The 22,697-nt window shown below is 35.6% G+C and overlaps 3 protein-coding genes across 9 annotated transcripts; 2 read left to right on the top strand and 1 right to left on the bottom strand.

The window, feature by feature from the left end:
• Positions 1 to 5,634: 5,634 nt before the first annotated feature.
• On the top strand, positions 5,635 to 6,946 carry LOC122290258. Its single transcript, XM_043097877.1, has 2 exons — positions 5,635 to 6,280; positions 6,604 to 6,946. Exons 1-2 carry the CDS (start codon positions 5,714 to 5,716, stop codon positions 6,679 to 6,681), a joined length of 645 nt encoding a protein of 214 aa, XP_042953811.1. The 5' UTR covers positions 5,635 to 5,713; the 3' UTR covers positions 6,682 to 6,946.
• A 441-nt stretch (positions 6,947 to 7,387) lies between these two features.
• LOC122290247 (protein-tyrosine-phosphatase MKP1-like) lies at positions 7,388 to 12,634 on the bottom strand. 4 transcript variants are annotated; one of them, XR_006236337.1, is made up of 4 exons: positions 12,430 to 12,634; positions 9,455 to 12,052; positions 8,612 to 8,784; positions 7,388 to 7,621 (listed from the first exon to the last, which is right to left on the bottom strand). XR_006236337.1 is itself a non-coding variant. In XM_043097863.1 (4 exons), exons 2-3 carry the CDS (start codon positions 11,900 to 11,902, stop codon positions 8,728 to 8,730), a joined length of 2,505 nt encoding a protein of 834 aa, XP_042953797.1. In that variant the 5' UTR covers positions 11,903 to 12,052; positions 12,430 to 12,634; the 3' UTR covers positions 7,388 to 7,621; positions 8,679 to 8,727. The 4 variants fall into 4 exon arrangements, 1 of the variants encoding a protein (XP_042953797.1); XR_006236339.1 differs by having other exon boundaries at positions 9,455 to 11,970; XM_043097863.1 differs by having other exon boundaries at positions 8,679 to 8,784.
• Positions 12,635 to 17,788: 5,154 nt separating this feature from the next.
• Positions 17,789 to 22,638, top strand: LOC122290223 (metal tolerance protein 11). Of its 4 annotated transcripts, none has more exons than XM_043097826.1 (6): positions 17,789 to 18,418; positions 19,959 to 20,112; positions 20,211 to 20,456; positions 21,014 to 21,094; positions 21,253 to 21,486; positions 21,895 to 22,638. In XM_043097826.1, the coding sequence occupies exons 1-6, from the start codon at positions 18,357 to 18,359 to the stop codon at positions 22,240 to 22,242; spliced, it is 1,125 nt and encodes a 374-aa protein (XP_042953760.1). In that variant the 5' UTR covers positions 17,789 to 18,356; the 3' UTR covers positions 22,243 to 22,638. The 4 variants fall into 4 exon arrangements, with proteins under 4 accessions (XP_042953760.1, XP_042953754.1, XP_042953777.1 ...); XM_043097820.1 differs by having other exon boundaries at positions 17,800 to 18,418; positions 20,003 to 20,112; XM_043097843.1 differs by lacking the exon at positions 17,789 to 18,418 and adding an exon at positions 18,870 to 19,213.
• The last annotated feature ends 59 nt before the right edge of the window (positions 22,639 to 22,697 follow it).

Below are 22,697 nucleotides of genomic sequence, written 5' to 3'. Positions count from 1 at the left end.
TAAGAATATTTAGAATTACGTTATGATTAAAAGTGTTTTAATATGTAACACCCAAACAACCTAATTTTTTCACTAAAAAACTTTTAAGAATATTTAAACACTTTTTAAGGCTCTTATCGCAACCCCAAACATACCCTAAGTAATAAGTTTTAGTATAAAAAAGTTATCTACTAGTCAATAATCATATGCTTAAAATATTTTCAAACATATTATATTTGTTTGTAAATAAATTAAAAAAATTATTTCTAATGTCAAAATGAAGATTGTTTGATTTTTTTTTAAGATTATGGTGTATGTAGATAGTAAGGTGATCTCAAATGATACTTGATTAGTAGTGAAAAATATTGATAAAATATTAAATAGTAGTAAAAAATAATGATAAAATAATAAATAGTAGTTGAGTAATCAGATCACTCCCAAACACACCTTATGACTATATATTTGAGAGTTTGAAAGTTATAATGGTATAAAAATTGTAAGGGTATTTTCATCTATTAATAATTTTTTTAAAATTTAAATTACGTTTGACATTATTTGAAAAAATATATTTGAGTAAAAAGTATCAAAACGATAATTTTTCTTAAATATATTTTTTAATTTATTTGAAATTAAAAAGTATTTAATATTTTATACCCAAACAACCTATATTAAAAAACTTTTTAGATTATTTAAATATTTCTTAAATTTCTTAACACGACCACAAAGAGACCTTTAGACGGTTACAAACTGAAATTCTAATTTTTTAAAAACTACCTAATTGAAATTTTTGTTAAAAACTCTACGACAATATTACATTTTATTTTTTAAACCGCCGTATTTAACTTTAATAACAGTAAGACGAAACTAGCCTGGTAATTTATTAGGTAGTATTTTACTCTCTCTTTTTTAACGTGATCTCAAGCTTTTGCTTTTGCCTTTTCTTTTCTTCTTGGTTAAGATTTTCTCGACCTACATCTTTCTCGTACAGGTCTTTTAGCACCAGCCTGTTTCTTTGGGTTTTGCTATACAACCTCTCAACGTTCTAATGCCTCATTTTTTTTAATTTTTTAATATTTTTTTTGAATTTATTCTTTTTAAAATAATTTAATTATTTTATTTATTATTTATATATTAAATATTTGATAAAAGATAAAATAATAAAAATTAAAAAAAAAGTGAAATATTGAAGTGTTGGAGGTTGAAAAGATTTTTTCTTCTTTTATCCCTCTCAGTCCTTTCCTATCGCTTTTGACATCTTTTCCAGTGGTTTTCTTTTTTTTCCCCTTTTCTTTGCCATGAATCATGGATTTTAAAACCACCGTATTTACTCTCTTTTTTAAAGTGATCTCAAGTTTTGCTTTTGCTTTTGCTTTTCTTCTTGACCATCTACATCTTTTTCTTTTCTTCATGGTTAAGATTTTCTCCACCTACATCTTTCTCGTACAGGTCTTTTATCCCCTCTTTTGACATCTATACAGATTTACATTTCCAGTGGTTTTCCTTTTTTGCCCTTTTCTTTGTCATGAGTCATGGATTATGACATTTTGTCGTCCTCCAGCTAATACGCGTGATCAAGTGGAAATCCGAAATACTTTTAACGAAAAAAGTTGCTCCAGAGTTGTTTTTTTTTTTTTTTTAAAGCAAGTTTCATTCCTGAAATAATATTACATAGTTTTCATAATTCATAATGCTACTTAATTATACATAATTATACATAAAATTAGGAAAATGGAAGATTCTTATCACTATGAAATTTTAAAACACAATAAAAAATTTGAAACTGGAGAATGCTTCTATAAACAAGATTGGAAGTTACTCATTACTTAATGTTATGCGCACATCAATTCTAACATTGATGAATTTTCCTAGCATTCTATTTTTCAAAATAACAAGGAACCGATCGGCGGGTGGCAACGTTTTTTGAAGCCAGCTCAAACCGCTAAACCGGCCGATATAATAATACTCTTTTTTTTAAAAATTTTTTTTTTTATCAATATAAAATGACGTCATTACACTTAAAACGACGCCATTTCACTTAAGTTTAAGTGGAACGACATCGTTTTACTTATACATTTATCTTACACACAGATTAAACGACGTCGTTTGTTATTAAACCAAATGACGTCGTTTTGTCTATAAGGTGAGGAAAAAAATTAGAACCGCGTCGTCTGGTATTAAACCAAACGGTGCCGTTTAGATATTACATATTGTATTCTTCCTTTTTCCTTTCCGTTTTTGCGTTTCTAACCCTCTCTCTCTCTCTCTCTCTCTCTCTCTCTCTCTCTCTCTCTCTCTCTCTCTCTCTCTCTCTCTCTCTCTCTCTCTCTCTCTCTCTCTCTCTCTCTCTCTCTCTCTCTCCCCTGCAACTCTCTCTCTCTACTCTCTCAGACGAACGACGTCGTCGGAGGGGAACCGAGAACCGACCGTAAACCGCCGGAGTCAATACGGCTGGTTGTTCTCCTCCCCGTCGACTGGTTACAGTCGGTTCATCCACCATTTTCCCTCTCATCGGTCGGCGGCGATTCTGCCCAAAAACCGCACCGAAGGGATCGATTTTCACCCCTAGATCCCAACACTAATCCTCGTATTTTATTACATAGGGTGGAATTAATTAACTTCCAAATACGTACAGATCATGCATGACTCCTCAACAATCCATCAAAGTCTACGGTTGACTGTCCTCTATATGGTTTTTAAGATTTCTAACATTTTTATCCAAAATTTAAGTATTAGAATATAAGGAGATTGTATAGATATAATCAGTAAGCCAATGATCCAACTGGAAAAAATGTAAAAATCTTTATCAATGATTATAATCTCTCGTCCATATATTAGACAACATCTAAGAAAATACTAATTATAGACTATTATTATAAGAATTCTATGGTGGCGAATGAATGAAATTCTTGTGGCTTATAATGATTTTAAGCAATTTAAACCACAATATTGACTGATTCTTTAGAATATAAACCAAAGATAATTCAAGAAGTTGAAGGAAGTGGCTAATTAATATTCCAAAGACTTTGCTCAAGGGTGAAATTAGGTACGGATCAAAGTCCATAGACCTATAAACTATGAAGGAAGTCATGATCATAGTCTATTATATATGATGGGAAATCTTTTGCTTAATTATTTAAAGTTATATGACTTTGATCCTAGTAGTGCTGCCTTTAAATTTGCATTTATGCTAAAGTAGTGTATCGATGATGATCATTTGCTTTCTCGTTTATATATTGTTTTGCTTGCTTTTTGTCGGATCAAAGTAATTTGCATTATCCAGGTGAGTTCCCACTTGCTATTTGGAAAGTTCAGAAGGCATCAATCCAAACACTAATCCACGTATTTTATTACAGATGGTGGAATTAATTAATTTCCCATTGTCGAGGTGATCTAGATCATGCATGACTCCTTAACAATGCATCCAAATCAATGTCGACTAATCTTTCAAACACAAAGAATTATGGTGAGAGCTAGACTTCCACAATAATGAACTAATCTCGCAAAAAATATGATCGTTATAAGTACATGAGATACTATCGATGCAGAGAGTAGAGACCATATGTATTATGCATGCATGCACGTGAAGCTCTCATAGGCAAAGCACATGTCATAGGAAACAAGCTGGATGGGTCATGATCATGAATATTAATGGTGGCTCGCGAGTATCCATCAAACCTATATATAGTTGCTAAATCGTTGCCAAAACAGGAATTCACAATATCATAATATTTAAAAAAAATTAAACTTATTAAAAGACACTCCTTTAATTATTAAGTTAAAAAAAAAAACACAATTAGATCAAAATCCTCCGCACACATCCTCGATAGCCTTAACATTTTCCATTTGTTGCCGCCACGCACGGCATCAACTGAATCAGTGGCCTTAGATTTCTTAGATCTTATCTCTTTTTTGTAACTGGTGACGTGTGAGCCCCACCCGCCTCCATAGTCAGTGGCGGTCCTTCACCGGCGATTCGGCCCTTTTTTCGATTGCTACTTTTCTATATTTATGTTTTCCCTAACCAAGGATCAAGATAAAGTAGTCGTAGAAGTTTACTTCAACCAGTCCAGTCTAGTAAACTGCAACACACTTTTCACTATGGTTTGTAGCCGTAGTCTTATAGTCTGTTCATCAGACTATGTTAAAACCCTTGTAGGAAATGGGTGAGAGTTATTCTTTTAGCTCCAAAGCTTTTTCTTTTTCTTTTTTTTTTCAATAGTGTTGTGTTTGTTGGTTTTGGGATGATTGTCGATGACTCCCATCTCGTTGACTCTTGTATCTTGTAATCTGTAGTTTATCTATGAAATGCTTACTTAGAAAAAAAAAAAAAAAGTGCTAGATAGTGGACACTGTACAATATGAAAAATACTAAGTTGTCCTTTCCAATTTGTCTCCCAAGTTGCCCCGAGTGTATTTTAGGTTTTCTTTTTTTAATGTTAAAAAAATTATCACTAGTGAATTTGTGTGTATATTTTCTTAAGAGAAATACATAGAGGTCTAAACCACACACTTCCACCTATATGTGATTTATCATTTTTGTCATTTTATTTGAACACGCACATATTTAAATATTAAATAAAATGACAAATCACATGTTAGTTAAGTAAAAATATATGGTCTAAGCTTTTATTTAAAATTTCTTCTTTTGTTTAAATGTGTTTTCTAATATATATATATATATAAGATCTAAAATATACTAGGGGAAATTTGGGGGCAATGTAACGTTACCCTATTTTTAAGGAATATGATAGAGTTACAACCATCCTACTACTTATTTATTATTCTTTTTGTATTTGATTTTTTTTTTAATTTTTTGTTTAACTTAATGATTGAGGAAGTGATTATTAATAAAATTATTTTTTTTAATTTTTTCTTAGTGATTAAGGATGTTAAAAAAATATTTAAAAGAAATATTTAAAAGAAAATGATAAGAAAATAAAAAAATTCAAATCCTTTATAAGTAGTAAATGGGTAGTGATAGGGTAATAAGTCTACCCTATTTTTAATACGTTAGATGGATAAAATTGTCTAATAGCAAGACTGAAGAAATCAACACAATCAGTGTCCAAGCGGACTAAGAGAATAATACCTCAAATTTTAAAAAAATTTTACTTTTCATTCTTTACACCGTACATCAAGATGTGATTTATTATTTTTATCATTTTATTTAAATATACATATTGATATAAAAATATATATATATTTAAACTGAATAAAAATGATAAATCATATATTGATGTAAGGTATGAAGATGATAAATAATATTTTTTATCTTTTAAATTTATGTCTAGCGTGAGAAAATATTGTTTAATATCTTTTTTCCATTAAAATAATGAAAGAAATAGTAACCTAGCTTTTTAGTTTAAAAAATCAACAGTCCCATTCTGAAAGGGTAATTCTACTATACCACCTAAGTTTGTCCACTTGGTATGTTTCCTAGTATAAATTATTTATTTATTTTTACATTTTTTCATATATTTTTTGAACATCTTTAAATATTTTAAAAAAATTAAAAAATTTCAATATACTAATAATCAATTCTTTAACTATTAAATAAAAAAATTAAAAAATAAAATAAAACATATGAGCGTTGAACACATGAGAGAGAGAGCGAGAGGGAGAGAGAGAGAGAGAGCCTATAAATGGGAAACCAGCCAAGCCAAAGGAGGAGGTCCCTTTGCCATACCGAATCCATTCCAAGATTCATCATCATTCACAGAAATTACCTAAAATTATGGCAACAACCAAAGTAGGCCTGAAGTTGATAATAGACAAAAAGAAGCAACGTCTGATTTTTGCTGAAGCAGACAAGAAATGCGTTGATTTCCTCTTTAGCATTTTGACTCTGCCGGTGGGAACTGTTGCTGAGCTGCTAAAAGAGGAAGGAATGGTAGGCTGTTTGCCAAGCCTCCACAACAGCGTTAAAAATCTGAGTGCTCCTTGCTTTCTCAATGACAAAAGCAAAGACTTCCTCTTAAACCCCAAAGTAGTCGCTCCTGGTGCTAACGTGTCTCTCCTCTTGCCAAACGATGAGCCATTTACATACAGGAAACTTACCAGTCAGTCAGTACATGGCAACAATTGCAGTGGCTATAGGATCGAGGATGATAATCCGATCAACGGTTGTGGCGGGCATACTGCTGAGGGCGGTTATATAAAAGGGATGGTCACATACATGGTGATGGATGATCTGGAGGTGAAGCCCATGACCACCATCGCTGGTATAACTCTGCTTAAAGAGTTTAATCTCGAGGAAGTTGGAGCTGTTGAGGAGAAGGTTGTCGAGTTGGGTATGGATGAGGTATTCACCGTATTCTATTTATCGATCCCTTCCTTTCTGGGCATTGCAGCTATCAATTGCTTCTTTATTTGCCTCTCACCACACTACATGTTATCAATTGCTGCTTTTGCTGTCACTTATTTTTTTGCCTCTCGCCACAAATACAGTCTATTGTGGATGTCTAATGAGTCTAGTTCTGTGATGACTTTGTAGTTTCTTTTTCTGGTATGCAGTTATATCATCGAAGAGAGAAAAATAAAAAGGAAAATAATGGATAATGGTAGAGCCATTATTATAATTACATATGATCAATGGTTTGTTCCTTTTGTCTGGTTTGTTGATAGGGTGTGAAATTGCTCAAGGCTTCTCTGCAATCCAAGACTGTTCTGACTGATCTCTTCCTTTCCTGCCCGGACAATTAAAAACGAGGGATTATAAAGGACCAAATGAAGGCGTGCAGCGTTACATCTTATTCGTCTTTTCTTCGGGTTCCAAGTGCAACAACTGTGTTATTCATCCAGAAATTAAGGGGAAAAAAAAAAAATTATCTGTGAGATTTCTACTTAAGATGTTGTGTTCCATGTAAGTCAGATTAGATATGGTGTGGCAATATGCTTTTCCTTTTTGTCTGTAAAAGAAAAAGCATAATTAATTAGTTTATCTAAATAGAAAGTAAACTTGCGTTAATTCTGCCTTCTATTATTGCCAGCGGATATTGGTATGACCTCTCCCATAAGGTGCTTGAAATAAAACTGACTGCTCAACATTTTAGTGCCATGCCAACACGCCAATTGCACGTATTCTATTGGCTTTCAAACCAGAGATACATCAATTCAACTCATGTACAAATATGGCAGCTTATCAGGATATAAACCAAGCGGAGAAGATGATGGCTGATATACATACATGACCTATGACCAAACAGAATGAACTATCGATATAGACATAACCTTTTGGAGGATCCTGAACGTATTGGACTTGGATCCCAGTCCTCCCTATTATGGGTAATGGCAAGGATGTTTTTTCAATATCTTAATCAAGGGGAAGATGGATGGCATTAGCACAATATTAGCATTTTGAGTTGCCTAGAATACAAATTGTGATATGATTTGTAACACGCACACAGCATTGCGCATAGAATTTGAGGATAACTAACCACTGAAGGACGATTCAAATGAAGAAATAATAACAAGAGAATCCAGCAAAGAAAGTATCAACTGCATCTATTCTGTCTGCCAAGACCCTCTGAGATTGTTTCTAATGGTGTGAATATACAAGAAAATGAATGTTACATGAAAGTAAGAGTGTTACGATGCTGTACAACCAGGTGATGAGCCACGCACCAACTTCAAAAGCAGCCTCCTGCAAACAACATTAGGAAAATATCCCAATAAGAAAGACGGGGATAACAGGCCGGCTGAACGATAGCCCAATACATCAAAAATTATGACCGTTCATAGGCCAGCTGGTGAGCACAAGGGCAACAATTTGAAACGCAGTCTGAAAATTTCACCATTAGATGTACCAAGATAAGATCGATGCAGCATATGCAAATTTGTTGAAAATTCCATTGGCAGTTGTACAGTTTTCAAAAATACCAGTGGCCAAGCAGCAACATCTCAAAGGAAAATTAGCTGTTTTCAATGGCCATGGCCGTGCATAACAACTACCAAGTGTTTCACCTAACTCTCTTATATGACATAAATCTACATATGTAGGTATGTATGTACCGTTTACTAGAAATTTAAATGAAAAAACTGTGAAGTACTTTTGGAATTACTCATTAAAAAATGAATGATCGAACAACTAGCGTATCTTCTCTTAACTATATTTGAGTTTAACTGTTCCTGGAAATTAATAAGCATCTTAGGCCCCGTTTGGATTGCAAGATGGTCTCATCTCATCTCAACATTCAAACATAAACTTTTTTCAATTTCAAATCTTCAATTTTTCCAGACTTCTAAACAAGACAAAAAACAATTCAACATTTTCAAATCCCAAAACAAAATTATATTAAAAAATTATATTCTAACAATATTTCAACTTTATAATATTTTATTCAACTTTTTTTTTTCTCTCTTTTTCCAAAACTCAATAAAACATCTTAACTCAAACTATTTTACTACTATTCACAAATTATTTCATTACTATTTATAAATTTCTCATCTCATCTCAACATCTAAATGAGACCTTACTTCCACAAATTTAGCATGTTGTCAGTAAAAGTCCAAGGAGAATAATCTTGAAGAAAACCTACTTTACCCATTACAACAAGAATAGATACACCATCATGTGCTTTGGTAACTAGAAGAAATGCATTTAGATGGAGGATGCTTGACACATAGTCATTACCTCAATGATTTTTTATCAGGGAATGTTTATCTTGATTATCGAGAAAGTTGCAGGGAGTTGAGCCAACCTAAGAAACAGAGAAAGAACCAGCGCATTGTATTGCAGAATCTATGCGACTACAACGAACTCAACAATGCAAGAAACTCCATTGGCTCTTCATATTCTTTAACAATCTGCTTATAAACCACATACAGCATTCAGATTAGAGGAACTATAAGACACTGCAAGAATACTTCAGCATGAATCTTTATGCCACTGCCTGTCAATGTGTCATGTAGCCAATTTAAAGAGTGGATTAGACCCAAAATATATTGCGAGCGACAGATTTCTTCTCCAAGGCTTAAAAGCTTATAAAGGATTGAGCCCCAATTGGCTCAAACCCAAAATCTTTCCCACACATCAATCGCAACAGCTTTTACCACAAGGCAAGAATTAACAATCCATGGGGTCAATAGATAGTTTACCAGTGACAAATAAATTGCTCAAAAAAACTTAACTCACATATGGCCATTTAGAAGCAACGGTTCTCAGATGTCATTTAAAAACATCCCGACACTTCAAACCAAGGTTTCCTTGAAAGTTCAGAACATGTTATTCTGCATCTTTTCATTTCAAATAAAACAATTTTTTCATGTCTAATACCACCTGAGCTAAATCATAAAGGCTTAAAATACAGTTGCTGTCCCACAATACATCAAAACTTCATATGGCAAACTGACTAAACCATACAAGGCAACAAGCAAATATAAACCTTGCCTTGTTCTAGGCATTTGAAGATTATAAAAATTATACACAGAACAGAAGAAGAAAATAACATAAACACCGTAAATGAAGATTTAATACCTTGATAGCGGTGTCTCTCGGAAGACCCATTTGGTTAAGAGCATCACGACCAATTTGTTTCCAATCAAGCTCTTTTCTATCATCTAACTCTATGTCACTGTCTAATTGAATCTGGCTTGCATCATGGTCGAAAGACCTTCCTACCCAAAAATATAATATTCTATTCTCATTTTTGCCTAAATCTGGAGAGAAAATAGCAAAAGCATCTTTAGAATTCATATCAGTTGCACCAAATGTTGCAATCTTTTCTAAACTGGGCCATCGGCATACTAAAGGTTGCATACTGTTACAATGTGCTGACCCACTTTCCACCATCCCATTTGAAACAGAAGAACCCAGGTCATTTCCCAGAGGATGTTTTTTCCAGGATTTAGTTAAATCTCCCAGCCCACTATCAACAGCATCCTTGAAGTCAACTTTATCTTCTATCCTATCTAGTTCACATGGAGGGCAAGTATTATTGTTCATCCTAACACCGTCTACTTGATCATCAATATAACTTGAGGGGGTATATGCCACTCTCATATTATCAGCCATCAATGGCAATTTCAGAGACTTTGATAAGCTCCCCCTGCGTTCAGCAAGGGAAGGTGAAAATACTTTAGATTGGACAGAAGAAGTTGATTTAGAACGAGGCTGCAACTTCAAATTGACACCAACAGTTTCTGGAACATTAGAAGTTTTGGATGACACGAGGGACAAGTTAGAAAAGTTAGGCAAAGTTGAAGATACTGGAAGAGAACACGAAGCCACAGAAGGTGAATCCAGAGAGGATTCTGACAAGTACTTTGAACTGGCGCCTGAATCTGAACAGATGGAATTTGGAGAGAGATAAGGAGGTGAAGAAGCAGAAGATGAAGATGACAACGATGATGACGAGAATGATGATGAAGGTGACGATGCTGAAGAGAATGATGATGAAGGTGATGATACATTTGTGGATGGATGTCCTATCATCCTAGAATCTGAGTAGACCCTTGAGAGGTACAATTTGGGAGCTGCCACAAACTCTTTCATGTCGCCAGATGCAAACTTAAGCCTTAATACACTCCAACTGCTTCCTCTGGCAGGAAGGTGCGTTTCATGTTCATTCTCAGATGACGCAAGTGGAGGCACAAAACCCCCCTTAATAGCTTTCTGGAATATCTCAAAATCAACATTATAGGAGTCCACTTTCCTGTCACCTGTACAAATCTTGACTTTTAATTCTCCAGCCTCTAAACCATCGCTCGGTTTCTCCATCAAAGGTAAAAGGTGCTTAAAAGCATCCCAGAAATGAGCCGGTTCCTCTCCTTCCTTTATCATCTTTACTGGCCCTTGCACTCTCTCATACCGAACAATCTGACATACAGCCCCTCTTGCATCCTCTTCCATGATGGTCTCACAGTTCTTACCAATCCAAACATATATTGCAGAAGGTATATGGACAATAAACGCACCCCTAGAATCCAGTGCAGACGAGGAAGGATCATTTAACATTTTTGGGACAAGATGCAAAGGATCATAGGACGAGTGTGGGGCCATTCTATACATCCTTAATAAAGAACTCGGGCTAAGAGGGAATGCATGAACTCTCTTTTGGCACTGTAACAATTGGCAAGCAAAACCCATATTTGGATCCGCAATACCCCTCGCTGCCTTGACATACTGAAAGGCATCATCAAAACTCTGTCCTTCTCTCCACATGTGATACGCAATCACCAAGGATGTGGATCTAGACACCCCTTGGCAACAATGAACAAAGACCCTTCCACCCTGTTCTCTAACATCTTCAAAGTAGTCAAAAACATCATATAAAATGCTAGTAATATCCTCGGATGGACTGTCCTGCAACCACAAAGTTCTGTACATAAAATCATCTTTGAAATACTCAGGACAAACAAAACCTACACAGTTCAGAACATGAGTAATCCCATTCTGTTTTAGTATATCCTTATCTTTTGCAACTGCATCCCCACCGAGATATATGTGGTCAGCCACTTTTGAGCACTCCTTATCAAAGGAAGCGATCTTATCCCTCTTCACAAGCCCGCCATTCTTCTCCGGGTTTCGCTCGATGGATGACAAATCAAGCTTCAATCTCTCCCCACTCCCTCTCCCACTTGGTGTAGGTGGTCCTGGCCACTCGCCAATATCATCTGACCCAGCCTTGGGCCATTCATCCAAGCTCCGGCGAGCAATAGCCAATGGCTGCAGTGGCGGTAAACATGACCGAGCTTTGAAATTCTGCTGTGATCGCGGGGTTAATGGAGCAGGAAACCGACGGTTTTGCCCGTTATTGTTTCCTACATTACCATTTGGATCCCCGCATTCTCTCTCTCCAGAATCCGGGTTTTGAGAGGCAGCACGGGAAGAGGACCACGATGCCGAGCGCAGAAACATCCTATGGTTGCCAGAAACTTGGCACGGAGCCCGAGAATTACTGGAGGCATCCTCTTTACCCACCATGCCCAGTTCAAGATTCTCTATCTCAGTGTGAAAACGGAAGCAAACCCAGAAACCTTACTATTCAAACACTATCCTCGGTGAGTGAAGCAAGGTGGGGTTAACCAACATGTGAGGAATTAAACCCATATCAGATCAAGCATAAGATGCACACTGCGACAGATAAAACTTGATAGTAAATCAACATTTACGCAGCAAATTAACAATTAAGCAGAAAACCTAGAGGGGGAAAATTGAAAGCAAATTAACAGAAAAAACAAGGAACAAGCATTCTGAATTTGGAGAGAGAAGAAAGTGGCAAATCTAACTGGCAAAATAGCAAGAAGAAAGGGGAAAACCTAGTCTCAGTCTTGAAGTGAAATGCTTAAACACGAAAAAACAAGACAAAACAAAATGAAATAAATTAAGAAACTCATATCATGAAAGAAACCATAGTGTAAATTTCTAGGGTTTTGTTTTCTTGTTCTGCTTTGTTTTCCTGCTTTGCGAAGCTGAAAGAGAGAGGAGGGTGGGTTAGATTTGTGACTTACAGAGTGAGATACGTAAAGGAAGCCATGAAAGGGACGTAGTTTTGAGAGAGAGAATGGATGTGGGTGCGAGAGACACAGAGAGCTTCAGAGCAAATAGAGGGAAAAAAGGAGGCAAAAGCTGAGCAAAGGGTAGAACGGGGCGAGGTGGGTGGAATAAGGAGCCTTTGCCAATTGTTGCGACCGTGCGAGAACCAATTTAACTTGCTTCTTTCTTTGAGTTTATGTTCACATCCTTAATATATATCATAATTTTATGTTTTGAAAAAGTATATTCACCTAAAAAATTATAGTTTCTTAAATAAAAAAAAGTAAATATATCATTTATTTAAAATTACTTTTGAATAAAAAATTAGTAATTAAATAAATATTAAATAATAATTGTTTAGGATATATTGCTTGAAGGTAAAATTCATACCAAGAGTTTGATAGTCTGATGGCATATGATCCGCTTTTCTAATTAGAGAATTTAGATTTGAAACTTCCAACCCTGATATAAAAAAAAGTAGAAGATAGAATCCATATTTTTCTTCAAAAGGGACAATTTATTTGGAAGTGCTTAGTTTAGATCTGAGTGAAAATAAAATGGCTTAAAAGATGAGAGAGAGGAGAAAACTGAAAAGTTGGTATAAACCTGTTTTAGTAAATGACATTGTTATGTTGAGATAAGATAATAAGAGATAGAAGGAAGGTCTGAAACCCAAAAAAAATAGTGATTGATGGTAGAGGGAGAGAAAACGACATTTTTTGTCAGCATTGAATTATTTATTAGTCTTACCTAAGCACTAATTGACTTGATAGTAAACGTTTCAAGAGATATGGATTTACACGAGGAAAAAACACTAAAATAGATGGACCCATTTATCTGCATTTCTGACTTATAACGAGGAAAGTGACATTGGATATACTAACTCTAATCCTAGTTTCCCATGTGTACAAATTGCTGGGGGAAAAAAGAAGAAAATAAACACTCTATGCCAAAACTTAACTCATGATCCATGGCCTACATGCTTTAAAAATCTCTTGAATTCACACTTACGTGTACATCCCGACACGTAAACTGATGTGTTGCCAGTTGAATAGAGAAGGTGCAAGAGGTGTGAATTTGGAATAAAAGGCAAGGATGATGGGAGGGAACACATTTTCAGCACATGCATGACAACAACTCATCATAATATTTTGAATACAAACACTCATGGGTCGCCTTCACAAGAAAAAAAGAAATTTAACTTTCACCAATGGAGGGGGGGTCTTTCATTACGTGCCAGGGCCCAGCATTTTATTAGCAGTAAAGGCACTCACTCGACTTTGAAAGTCTTTTTTCACCACCCTAAAATGCAAGCAAGACAGCAGTGCAGAAGGGGAAATGCAAGACATGGAGCCTTTGCAGACAGGTAACTTGAATTACCTTCAGGGTTTGGCAATGGCCAGTAGCCACATACGCGGGTTTGGTCAGCTAAGTGTAAACTACAAGTCAATTTCAATTTGGGGAAATGCGAGAGAACCGGTTCCGGAAGCATGGAATTGGAACATGAATTGGGGCGCCATGCGAGCATCGCATTCATTGTTGTCTGCAGGTCTTTTTCCTGGTTATCTAAACAGTATGATGGCAGATTAGAATATCTCAACCTAGGTTGTCATCTTTTTAGGGAGTTTCACTAATATTCGCATGAAAACTCGACTCTCTGCCATGGCACACAAATGTTCCCTACATCGTCAAAAGGGGACCTTTTCTAAGTTGGGGCACTATTTCTGTGTAACATGGGAAGAGACAAAATTGGTCACGTTTGAGCGATGAGGATTGGCCAAGCAAAATTTCAGCCTACAAGGAATCAGAACAGACAATATTTGTTCGAAACAAAAAAAGCCAGAAAATTCCCATCCCGAATGAATCAGGGACATTTTTTATGGACGCCCAAAATCATCCATCGTATTTGCAGGACTACAGTAGAAATATCTACGAGTTCACAACTCTTGCTCAGGAACTGATAATTTGAGATGGAAAAAAAACTGAATACATCGATTTATTTATTCCAAGTAAAATTACAAAACAGCATTAGCATCATCAATACCACATCACCAGTGACATATTTTTTATTCATTTTACTTCACAGTCGATACTGATCTTAACTCGCACAAGCCAATGAGACAGGATTCCAAACCCATCCATATGAAATAACAATTCAACAGCAATTAATTACCATACAGTATGATGGACTCAAGAAAGGATGTTTCCATTTGGTTGCATTCTTTTGAGTACCATGTACAAAACACAGCCAGAGTTCAAACTCGCTCCTGATAGGAATCTTATCGATCAAAGCATGACCCTGGACCATTGGGGGGCCCTAGGCATTCTTGCTAGTCATTGGGGTGGCTTGAACCCCACACCTATTCAAGAGACATTTGAAGTATTGCAACCGGAGTGATGCAGTTGTGGTACATGTCCTCTCTCCTGCCCCACAAGCACCCTATAGGAAACAAAGTGGAGTCAAATGCAATTCTCAAGAGCCAATAATAGCCAAGAAAGTAAAACAATGGAAAAATTGCATCCAATATTAAGACAATCAATATGAGCATCTATAAATTGCAAAAGTTGAAGATAAGAGAAACAACTCAAATGAAGACGTGGGATGAACTTGCTCACCCTTGGGCATTGCAGCGAAAACTCAAAACACTGGTTAATGTTTCAAATAATAATTAAAAAAAGGGAACACCTTTTAGCGTGTACATGTGTCTGTTGGTGTATATATCATGTCTCTACGACCTCACAATTTAAATTACAATGAAACTAATGGCTTTGCTTATTCAACCAGTTCACATTTTCAACTTCCACATCAATGATAACAAACACATTATCTTCTCTTTTTCCCTCTCAAAATATTTCAAAAAAATCACCACCACTTCTCTATTGAGAAACCTGGAGGAAAAGGGAAATAACAATTACGAATAGACAAGTTTTACATTCTGAATGCCTAAGTTGTAATTGATGATTTACTATCCACATATGCATACCTGCAGCTGCTGCAGCTTAAGGTCATATCGTTTGCCGAACAACTGATGTATCAGCTATTTCCACCCCACTTACAAACTTCTCCTCCAAGCACAAGTTCTTGCTCGGAAGCATTATTTATTCCTTCTAGTGGTTCGGCAGTATAGACTCTATCCCAATTGACATCCAGATGGTCAAGATACTAAATGCCTGGCTGCTGAAAAATGCATCTGAAACCCTTTGGAGAAACCCCATGTCCCAACATGCAAAATTTTTTTAAGTTGACACAACTGGACATTTGGCTTTATGCCAATGTGAAGTTACTGCCAGGAACCACGAGTTATGCACTACATTCTGTGGGTAGATTTGCTTCAAATGAATTGAAGGTTTCTCCCCTGAGATGTAAAAATTAAAATACTTTACATGCATTGGTTTGTATAAATGACACTTCCCTTGGGGGTATTTGCAGAACAGTATGGAAATTTTTTGCTAAAGACATCTGTAAATTATGCACAATGACTTTTCACTTCTCTTAAGTATTTTCCATTTCCTTACTTTATGCTCAAATCCTAGGACTTTCCAAACTTTCAACTTGATCCAAACAGGCCATATAAACATATTACTAGGGTAACATCAAGTTTACACTTTACATAGCAAGCAATACTTACTGCAAATATTAAGTTTCCATGCAAGGAACTGAGTTGAAAAGATCCATATAGTGTATCACCAAAAACGCCTTAACTGCCGTAAATCATCCGAATTGACTTGGAAAGATCCACATAGTTTACAAGTTTTGCATTTCATTTACGATCTTCTGTGATATTCATCACCATCACCCACATATATGGCAAACAGATAAAAATAAACATTTTTTCAGTAAAAAAAAAAGTGAACAAGATTATAGAACTACTATTCATCTGTTGGGCAACATGTAAAACAACGTAACGAAACTTAGTTGCGTAACCAAAATGGTTGAGGTATTTTCCTTTCCACAAAATTTGGGATTGTATGTAATTCGAGGGGAAATGATTGCTCGTCTATGATGTGCCAATTTTCAGTATCAGAATGTTTTATTTTTATAAGAAGTATCAGGGTAATTTATTCTACTGATAAAAATATCATTTCCAATTAAAAACAACTTACTTCTTTGATATCAGAGTGAAATAACCTTCAATTCGCTAATATCTTACACGAATTTCCTTCGTATAAGCCTGCTATCCGTAGAAAAAACATCGCTGTGATTGAACAGCATCGCTCTGTAATTATCCAACACCTTTTCCGACGAAGGAGAGCGAGAAGGCTTCGTGAACTCAAATCTGCCCAGAGGTAGCTGAGAAAGCCATCGATTTCTGGAAAGGAACTGAGCCGCCCTGGAGTTCGGGAAAAACTCAAAACAGCGAGAATAAAGGAAGAGGGATTGAAGAAATGGACAAACGTGGCAAGATATAAAATGGAGCGATAATTTAATTTAATTTAATTTTATAATTATAGAGATTTAATTTTTATAATCATTAGTACTGATCTAATATCATTTTATATCCAACAATTATTATATTTATATTATCTAATCACCATTTAATTGTATTATATTTTGTAATTTGTATTCTATTATTCATATTATATAATTTTCTTTCCCAATCTCATTTTCCTCTTATTCATTTTATACAATGCGATAACAAATTTACGGAATATAAGACATTTATACCAGAAAAATTTTATTTGTAGTCATCAACATCTGGAGCCTTACGAAAGGGCACCGAACAAGAGGGAAATTTGCAAGTGATTATTGGATCGTCGTTGTCAATCTATTTAAAATTAATATATATGTGTTTTTTTAAAGATAAAATTAATATATGTAATCATATTTAATTTTCTAAACATACCTTCATTTTTTATTTTATTTTATTTTTTTTCCCTAATCAGCTTCAATTTCATTTGTACAAAGATTATATGATAATCCGTAATTTATCATTTTTCCTTAGAGAATAGCCCATTATCATTCAAAAGCTGCCCCCACAGCTGGGTCGGCCGCCAATAATCGCTGGGCTTATTTTTAAATATTGAAAAAGATATATACAAATCTATTAATAATTATTTTATTAATTATTAAATTAAAAAGAATATTAAAAAGTAAAAATATAATTTGAAAAAGATATATACAAATCTATTAATAATTATTTTATTAATTATTAAATTAAAAAGAATATTAAAAAGTAAAAATATAAAATTACAAGACATATTAGCATTCTCCTTTCCAACATCATCAATCCTCAATGCAACTGATCTGAAAGGGTTATTAATTCTCCGCCATAGCATCTAATAATGTCACCGACATAAACATAGATTAGCAACGCTCCTCCTCCGCCATAGCATCCAACATCGGGTATTTCCGTCCGTCGTTCTCCTCCGCACACCTCAGGCTCAAGCCGCAGACGTCGCCGTCCTATCTATCTTACATTCGCTTTCACGCAATCCTAACCCGTCCACGTGTACAAAATTCCTACACTACTATCACCATCACCATCACTTTCACTTCCTCACTAGTCCCTAGTGACTGGTCCAACGTTCATCCACGGTTCCACACGTCAACAAATCCGAACAGCCTTACCCCCACGCTCCAAATTGCCGTTCAAAACCCACGCTATTCTCTTCTTTACCAGTAAATAGGCGCGTGGATTAGAAGCGAGTCACCTTGTTTTTTTTCCTGTATTTTACTGTTTTGTTGTTCTCAATTTTCGCACTCTTTCATATACATCCCCTAGTTCGAAAATCTCAGATTCTAGCAGCCACAACAGCCGTTTCCATATCTTCCCTGATCGAGTTCTGAGTGGTGGAGAATGTTGGAGCCTGTGACGTTTGAGCAAGACGAGGAGCGCTCGCTCTTGTCTCAGCCCAACATTGTTGACGGGTCTTGGCGGTTGAACTTCGACGGGTTACAGTTATGCCCAGAGCAGAAGGAGAAAAAGCCTCCTCGTGGACTCCACGACTGCCTTGGGGTTTTAGGTACTTTTTACTATTACTTCTGGCTTGTGATCTTTCTATTTTGATCTGCAATCCCAATATTCTATTCCCATTTGTTTTGTCCGTTGGAAGTTTACTTGTTTTGGTGTTATTTCCAATTTTTCATATGGTTACGTTCTGCACTGTATCATGTGACTAATACTGACTTATTCGTACTTAAATTTTAAATTAACATTCTTTTAATAAAATTTATTTTTTATCTAATCACAGTAAATTGGAACACAATTATACTTGCGACTAGATATTTTATATTTTATAGGTGTTCTCCGGCGTATTATATTCATTGCTTTATTTATTTTTGCATTTACTTTATTCTTGGTTTTAAGGCAGTGGGAATTAATTGATTCTTAGCGTTTCAGCTTTCATTGCTTTATTTATTTTTGCATTTACTTTATTCTTGGTTTTCAGGCAGTGGGAATTAATTGATTCTTAGCGTTTCAACTTTCAATGTGTATTTAAATGTATATGAACCAGGTGTATGTTGTTGTGCATAAAACAAAGGCAGTGGGTGTTTTGAACTTCAGTTTGCTTTACCATACATTATGTGTGATACTAGTTGCTTGGGTCGAAGATTGGGAGTATTAGATGAAAAGCAAACTCACTGTGAAAAGAGCAACTATGTGGCCGAGGAAACATTTGAGTAATTTTTGGAATCTTCCTTGATTGAAGAAGGCTTGGATTTTTATTTTTATTTTTATTTTTATACCGGCGGTCCTCTTTGCTTTTGAGCTGGTTGGTTGTTTGGCTGTCTCGGGTTCTTCCCGACTGATTGAGATTGTAAGTTATCATTGCACTTTGCCTATCTGTGTTTGCGCGTGTTTATACATGTATGGTACTATATCCTCTATATCACCAAAAGAACGATATTTGGCTCGTAGATCTTATCGTATAAGCTACTAAGGTTGAATAACAGAAATCTTTTTCATGTTATAGGTTCAAGAGGTTTAGGCCATATTTGGATTCCAAGATATTTCTGTTTTCTGGCAAGAAAAAGTTTTCATTTTCCAGCAAATGTCATTTAGGATAGAGTTGTTGGTGTCAATCTCCCAAAAGAAAGAAAAAATAAACCTTTTCCTTTTTTCAGCTGCCTTGGTTTCCAAGACACCAAAAAAAAAAAAAAAAAAAAAAATTTTACAAAAACCTAGAAAGATTCCAACACTTTCAACGAACACATAAAAACACACATCTAAAAGATTCTCTTTTCCCAAACATATTTCTGTGGGGTTTCACCGCTTTCACAAACATATAAAAAAATCTCAAAAACAAAAAATCTCTGGGATTGAAATTTTCCTATCCAAACTCCATAAAAAGCCTTAAAAGTTCAGCGTGATAGAATTCAATTATAGGTTCTCTTAAATCATTTTGCATAGAAGTTACAAACTTCCTAGTAAAATGGGTCAGAATTCACAATTTGCATAGCTTATGTGTCATTGGTTAGTTATAAAAACTTGGAGAAACTGAGCAAGTGAAGTTGATTAGACTGATTCTTCAAGTAATATGACTCACAATTGACATTTGGCAGACATCATGTGAATCCCTCTCGATTGTTTTGCTTGGTGGCTTCAGGTCCCGAAGACAGTGTGGCTGAATACTATCAGCAGCAGGTAGAAATGCTCGAGGGATTTAATGAAATGGATGCCTTAGCAGAGTGTGGTTTTATTCCTGGGATGTCAAAAGTTCGTAAGATCATTACATTTCCAAGTGCTTAAGTTTGTGTTTGTTTATTTTTGGCCCTGGACTTAAAATTGAAGTCGGGTTATTGTTATGGTTTCAGGAAGAGCGAGAAAAGTTGGCTAAAAGTGAAACATTTGCCATTAGAATATCAAATGTTGCAAACATGGTTCTCTTTGCAGCTAAAGTCTATGCATCTGTACAAAGTGGTTCCTTAGCCATCATTGCATCCACTCTGGACTCACTTCTCGATCTTCTATCTGGTTTCATCCTGTGGTTTACTGCATTCTCCATGCAAACACCAAACCCATATCAATATCCTATTGGGAAGAAACGCATGCAACCATTGGTTAGTCATCCTACAATTAGACTTTGTGATAACCTAATTTACTTGCTTATCAAGTTTATACTGAACATGATTATTTTACTTGTAGTATTGGGTGCAAAATGAAATGTGAGTGATAGTTTGTGGGCAAAAAAATGTGATTTTCCTTATTTATTTTTGGTTCTTAAATAAGTTTGATATTGAGGTTTATGTTCTTACATGTGTGCCTACATACTTGGTACATGCTTAAATACTTTGTCTCCTAGCACAACTCCCCATTTGGTTTTGATTATCTGATACTGGGCAGTACATTCTAAACTAATAACCAGTGTGCTATTTATTGGTGACATCAATCTCTTCCTAGAATGCTTTTTTGAAGCATTTAAAACAGTAGCGTGATCTCCCAGTCATTTTATATTGTTCGTACTATTCTAATCAACCTCTCTTTAGAACTCTCTCTTTTCTTTTTTCTTTTTTTCTTTTTTTATTTTTTATTTTTTTATTTTTATAAATTTTCCATAACAAAAAAGTACCAAGGCTAAATATAATAGATTTTGATACGTTTCAATGACAATTTGCAGGGGATCCTCGTATTTGCCTCTGTCATGGCAACTCTTGGACTGCAGATTATCTTGGAGTCGATGCGCACACTTTTATCTGATGTAAGTGGGTGTTGTAGAATTCCTAATGTGTTAAAAAGTTCCATTTTCCACAGATATGTTTCACTATGTTTACCAATAAGCTCCGAATTACTGGATATATTTGAGATTGAGCATAAATGGCATCTGATTTTACTTCTCAATATTCATGTGCTTCCTAGGAGAATGAGTTCAGCTTGACCAAGAAGCAAGAGCAATGGCTTGTTGGCATTATGCTTTCTGTGACTTTGGTAAAATTCGTTCTGGTCATTTATTGCCGTTCTTTCACTAATGAGATTGTCAAAGCTTATGCTCAGGATCACTTTTTTGATGTTATCACCAATATCATTGGACTCATTGCTGCTCTCCTTGCAAATTATATTGATGATTGGCTGGACCCCGTTGGAGCGATCATTGTAAGTACCTTCTCTGTCTCAAAATTCTGTTTGTTCAACACAGAGTTGTGCTTGCAGACTTGCACGATGCTGAAGGAACCGTTCATACCATTTCTTTTTACATATAACTGAAGCTACTACATCTTGGGTCGTTCTTGGAGTTTCCAAATAATTCTAGGGAATAGATAAAAGGCTGTCGCACATGTACACTTTTCTCTGTTTCTGTGATCAGTAACTTACCTTTATAATTCTTTTGAAGAAATATGTTTAGAAAACTGTGATAATCGTCTGATTAATATGTCAATTGTCACCATGAAGACTGTTGGATCGACCCATCGATGCTGATTTTGTAACGACATGGTGCTGCTGGCATTTCATTATTTTCTCTCAGCAGCCTTGCACTTACATATTTCTTTGGACTTGCTGCAGCTGGCTTTATACACCATCCGTACATGGTCAATGACTGTTTTGGAAAATGTGAACTCCCTTGTGGGAAGATCGGCTGCCCCGGAATATCTACAAAAACTAACGTACCTCTGCTGGAACCACCACAAGGCCATAAGGCATATCGATACGGTCCGGGCTTATACCTTTGGGTCTCACTACTTTGTGGAGGTTGACATAGTCTTGCCAGCAGGCATGGCGTTGCAACAGGCTCATGATATTGGCGAATCCTTACAGGAGAAGCTCGAGATCCTGCCTGAGATTGAGCGTGCCTTTGTACATCTGGATTACGAGTACACACACAGACCTGAGCATGCTCAGGCACACTCGTAGTAAAAAGACTTTATAATTCACGGGATCTTGCTGCTAGCTGTAAATGTAAGATATAATTGCCATGGAGGACAATCTGTAACTGCAAGAATGATGCAGGAAAGCCGGTGATGGCTGCTACTGAGTACTGATGGAAATCCTTACTCATTATAGGAAAAGGTAAGGTAGCCAGGGAACCAACTTACTGGGCATTTGCTTGGCGCCAGTGCAACTTGAACTGGACCACAGCATTCTATACATATTGGCGACATTCTATGATTCAGTGTGGTGGCTGAAAGACTAGCCTGAATTCTAATTAAAGCAAGAAAGTTGTTCTTAAAGCATTCTCATAAGAATAGCCAAAGTCAAACCTTTGTTTTAGCTAATATGAGACTAATTTGACTTTGCCTATTCCATTCACATCAAATTCTTATATTGGGTTATCTATTTATTCATTATATAGTAATAAAATAATATTT

The sequence above is a fragment of the Carya illinoinensis genome, chromosome 1, assembly GCF_018687715.1.
Source record: "Carya illinoinensis cultivar Pawnee chromosome 1, C.illinoinensisPawnee_v1, whole genome shotgun sequence".
Taxonomy (NCBI): Eukaryota; Viridiplantae; Streptophyta; class Magnoliopsida; order Fagales; family Juglandaceae; genus Carya; species Carya illinoinensis.
This window is presented reverse-complemented; position numbering and strand designations above follow the sequence as displayed.

What these genes read in the sequence shown, in the direction of transcription:
- LOC122290258 (XM_043097877.1), top strand. Translation starts at nt 5,714, where the DNA reads ATGGCAACAACCAAAGTAGGCCTGAAGTTGATAATAGACAAAAAGAAG. An exon ending in TCGAGTTGGGTATGGATGAG is followed by an intron (nt 6,281 to 6,603) that starts GTATTCACCGTA and finishes GTTTGTTGATAG; the next exon opens with GGTGTGAAATTGCTCAAGGC.
- LOC122290247 (XM_043097863.1), bottom strand. Translation starts at nt 11,902, where the DNA reads ATGGTGGGTAAAGAGGATGCCTCCAGTAATTCTCGGGCTCCGTGCCAA. An exon ending in CGAGAGACACCGCTATCAAG is followed by an intron (nt 8,785 to 9,454) that starts GTATTAAATCTT and finishes GTTTATAAGCAG; the next exon opens with ATTGTTAAAGAATATGAAGA.
- LOC122290223 (XM_043097820.1), top strand. Translation starts at nt 18,253, where the DNA reads ATGTTGGAGCCTGTGACGTTTGAGCAAGACGAGGAGCGCTCGCTCTTG. An exon ending in AGAAACGCATGCAACCATTG is followed by an intron (nt 20,457 to 21,013) that starts GTTAGTCATCCT and finishes GACAATTTGCAG; the next exon opens with GGGATCCTCGTATTTGCCTC. An exon ending in TGCGCACACTTTTATCTGAT is followed by an intron (nt 21,095 to 21,252) that starts GTAAGTGGGTGT and finishes TGTGCTTCCTAG; the next exon opens with GAGAATGAGTTCAGCTTGAC.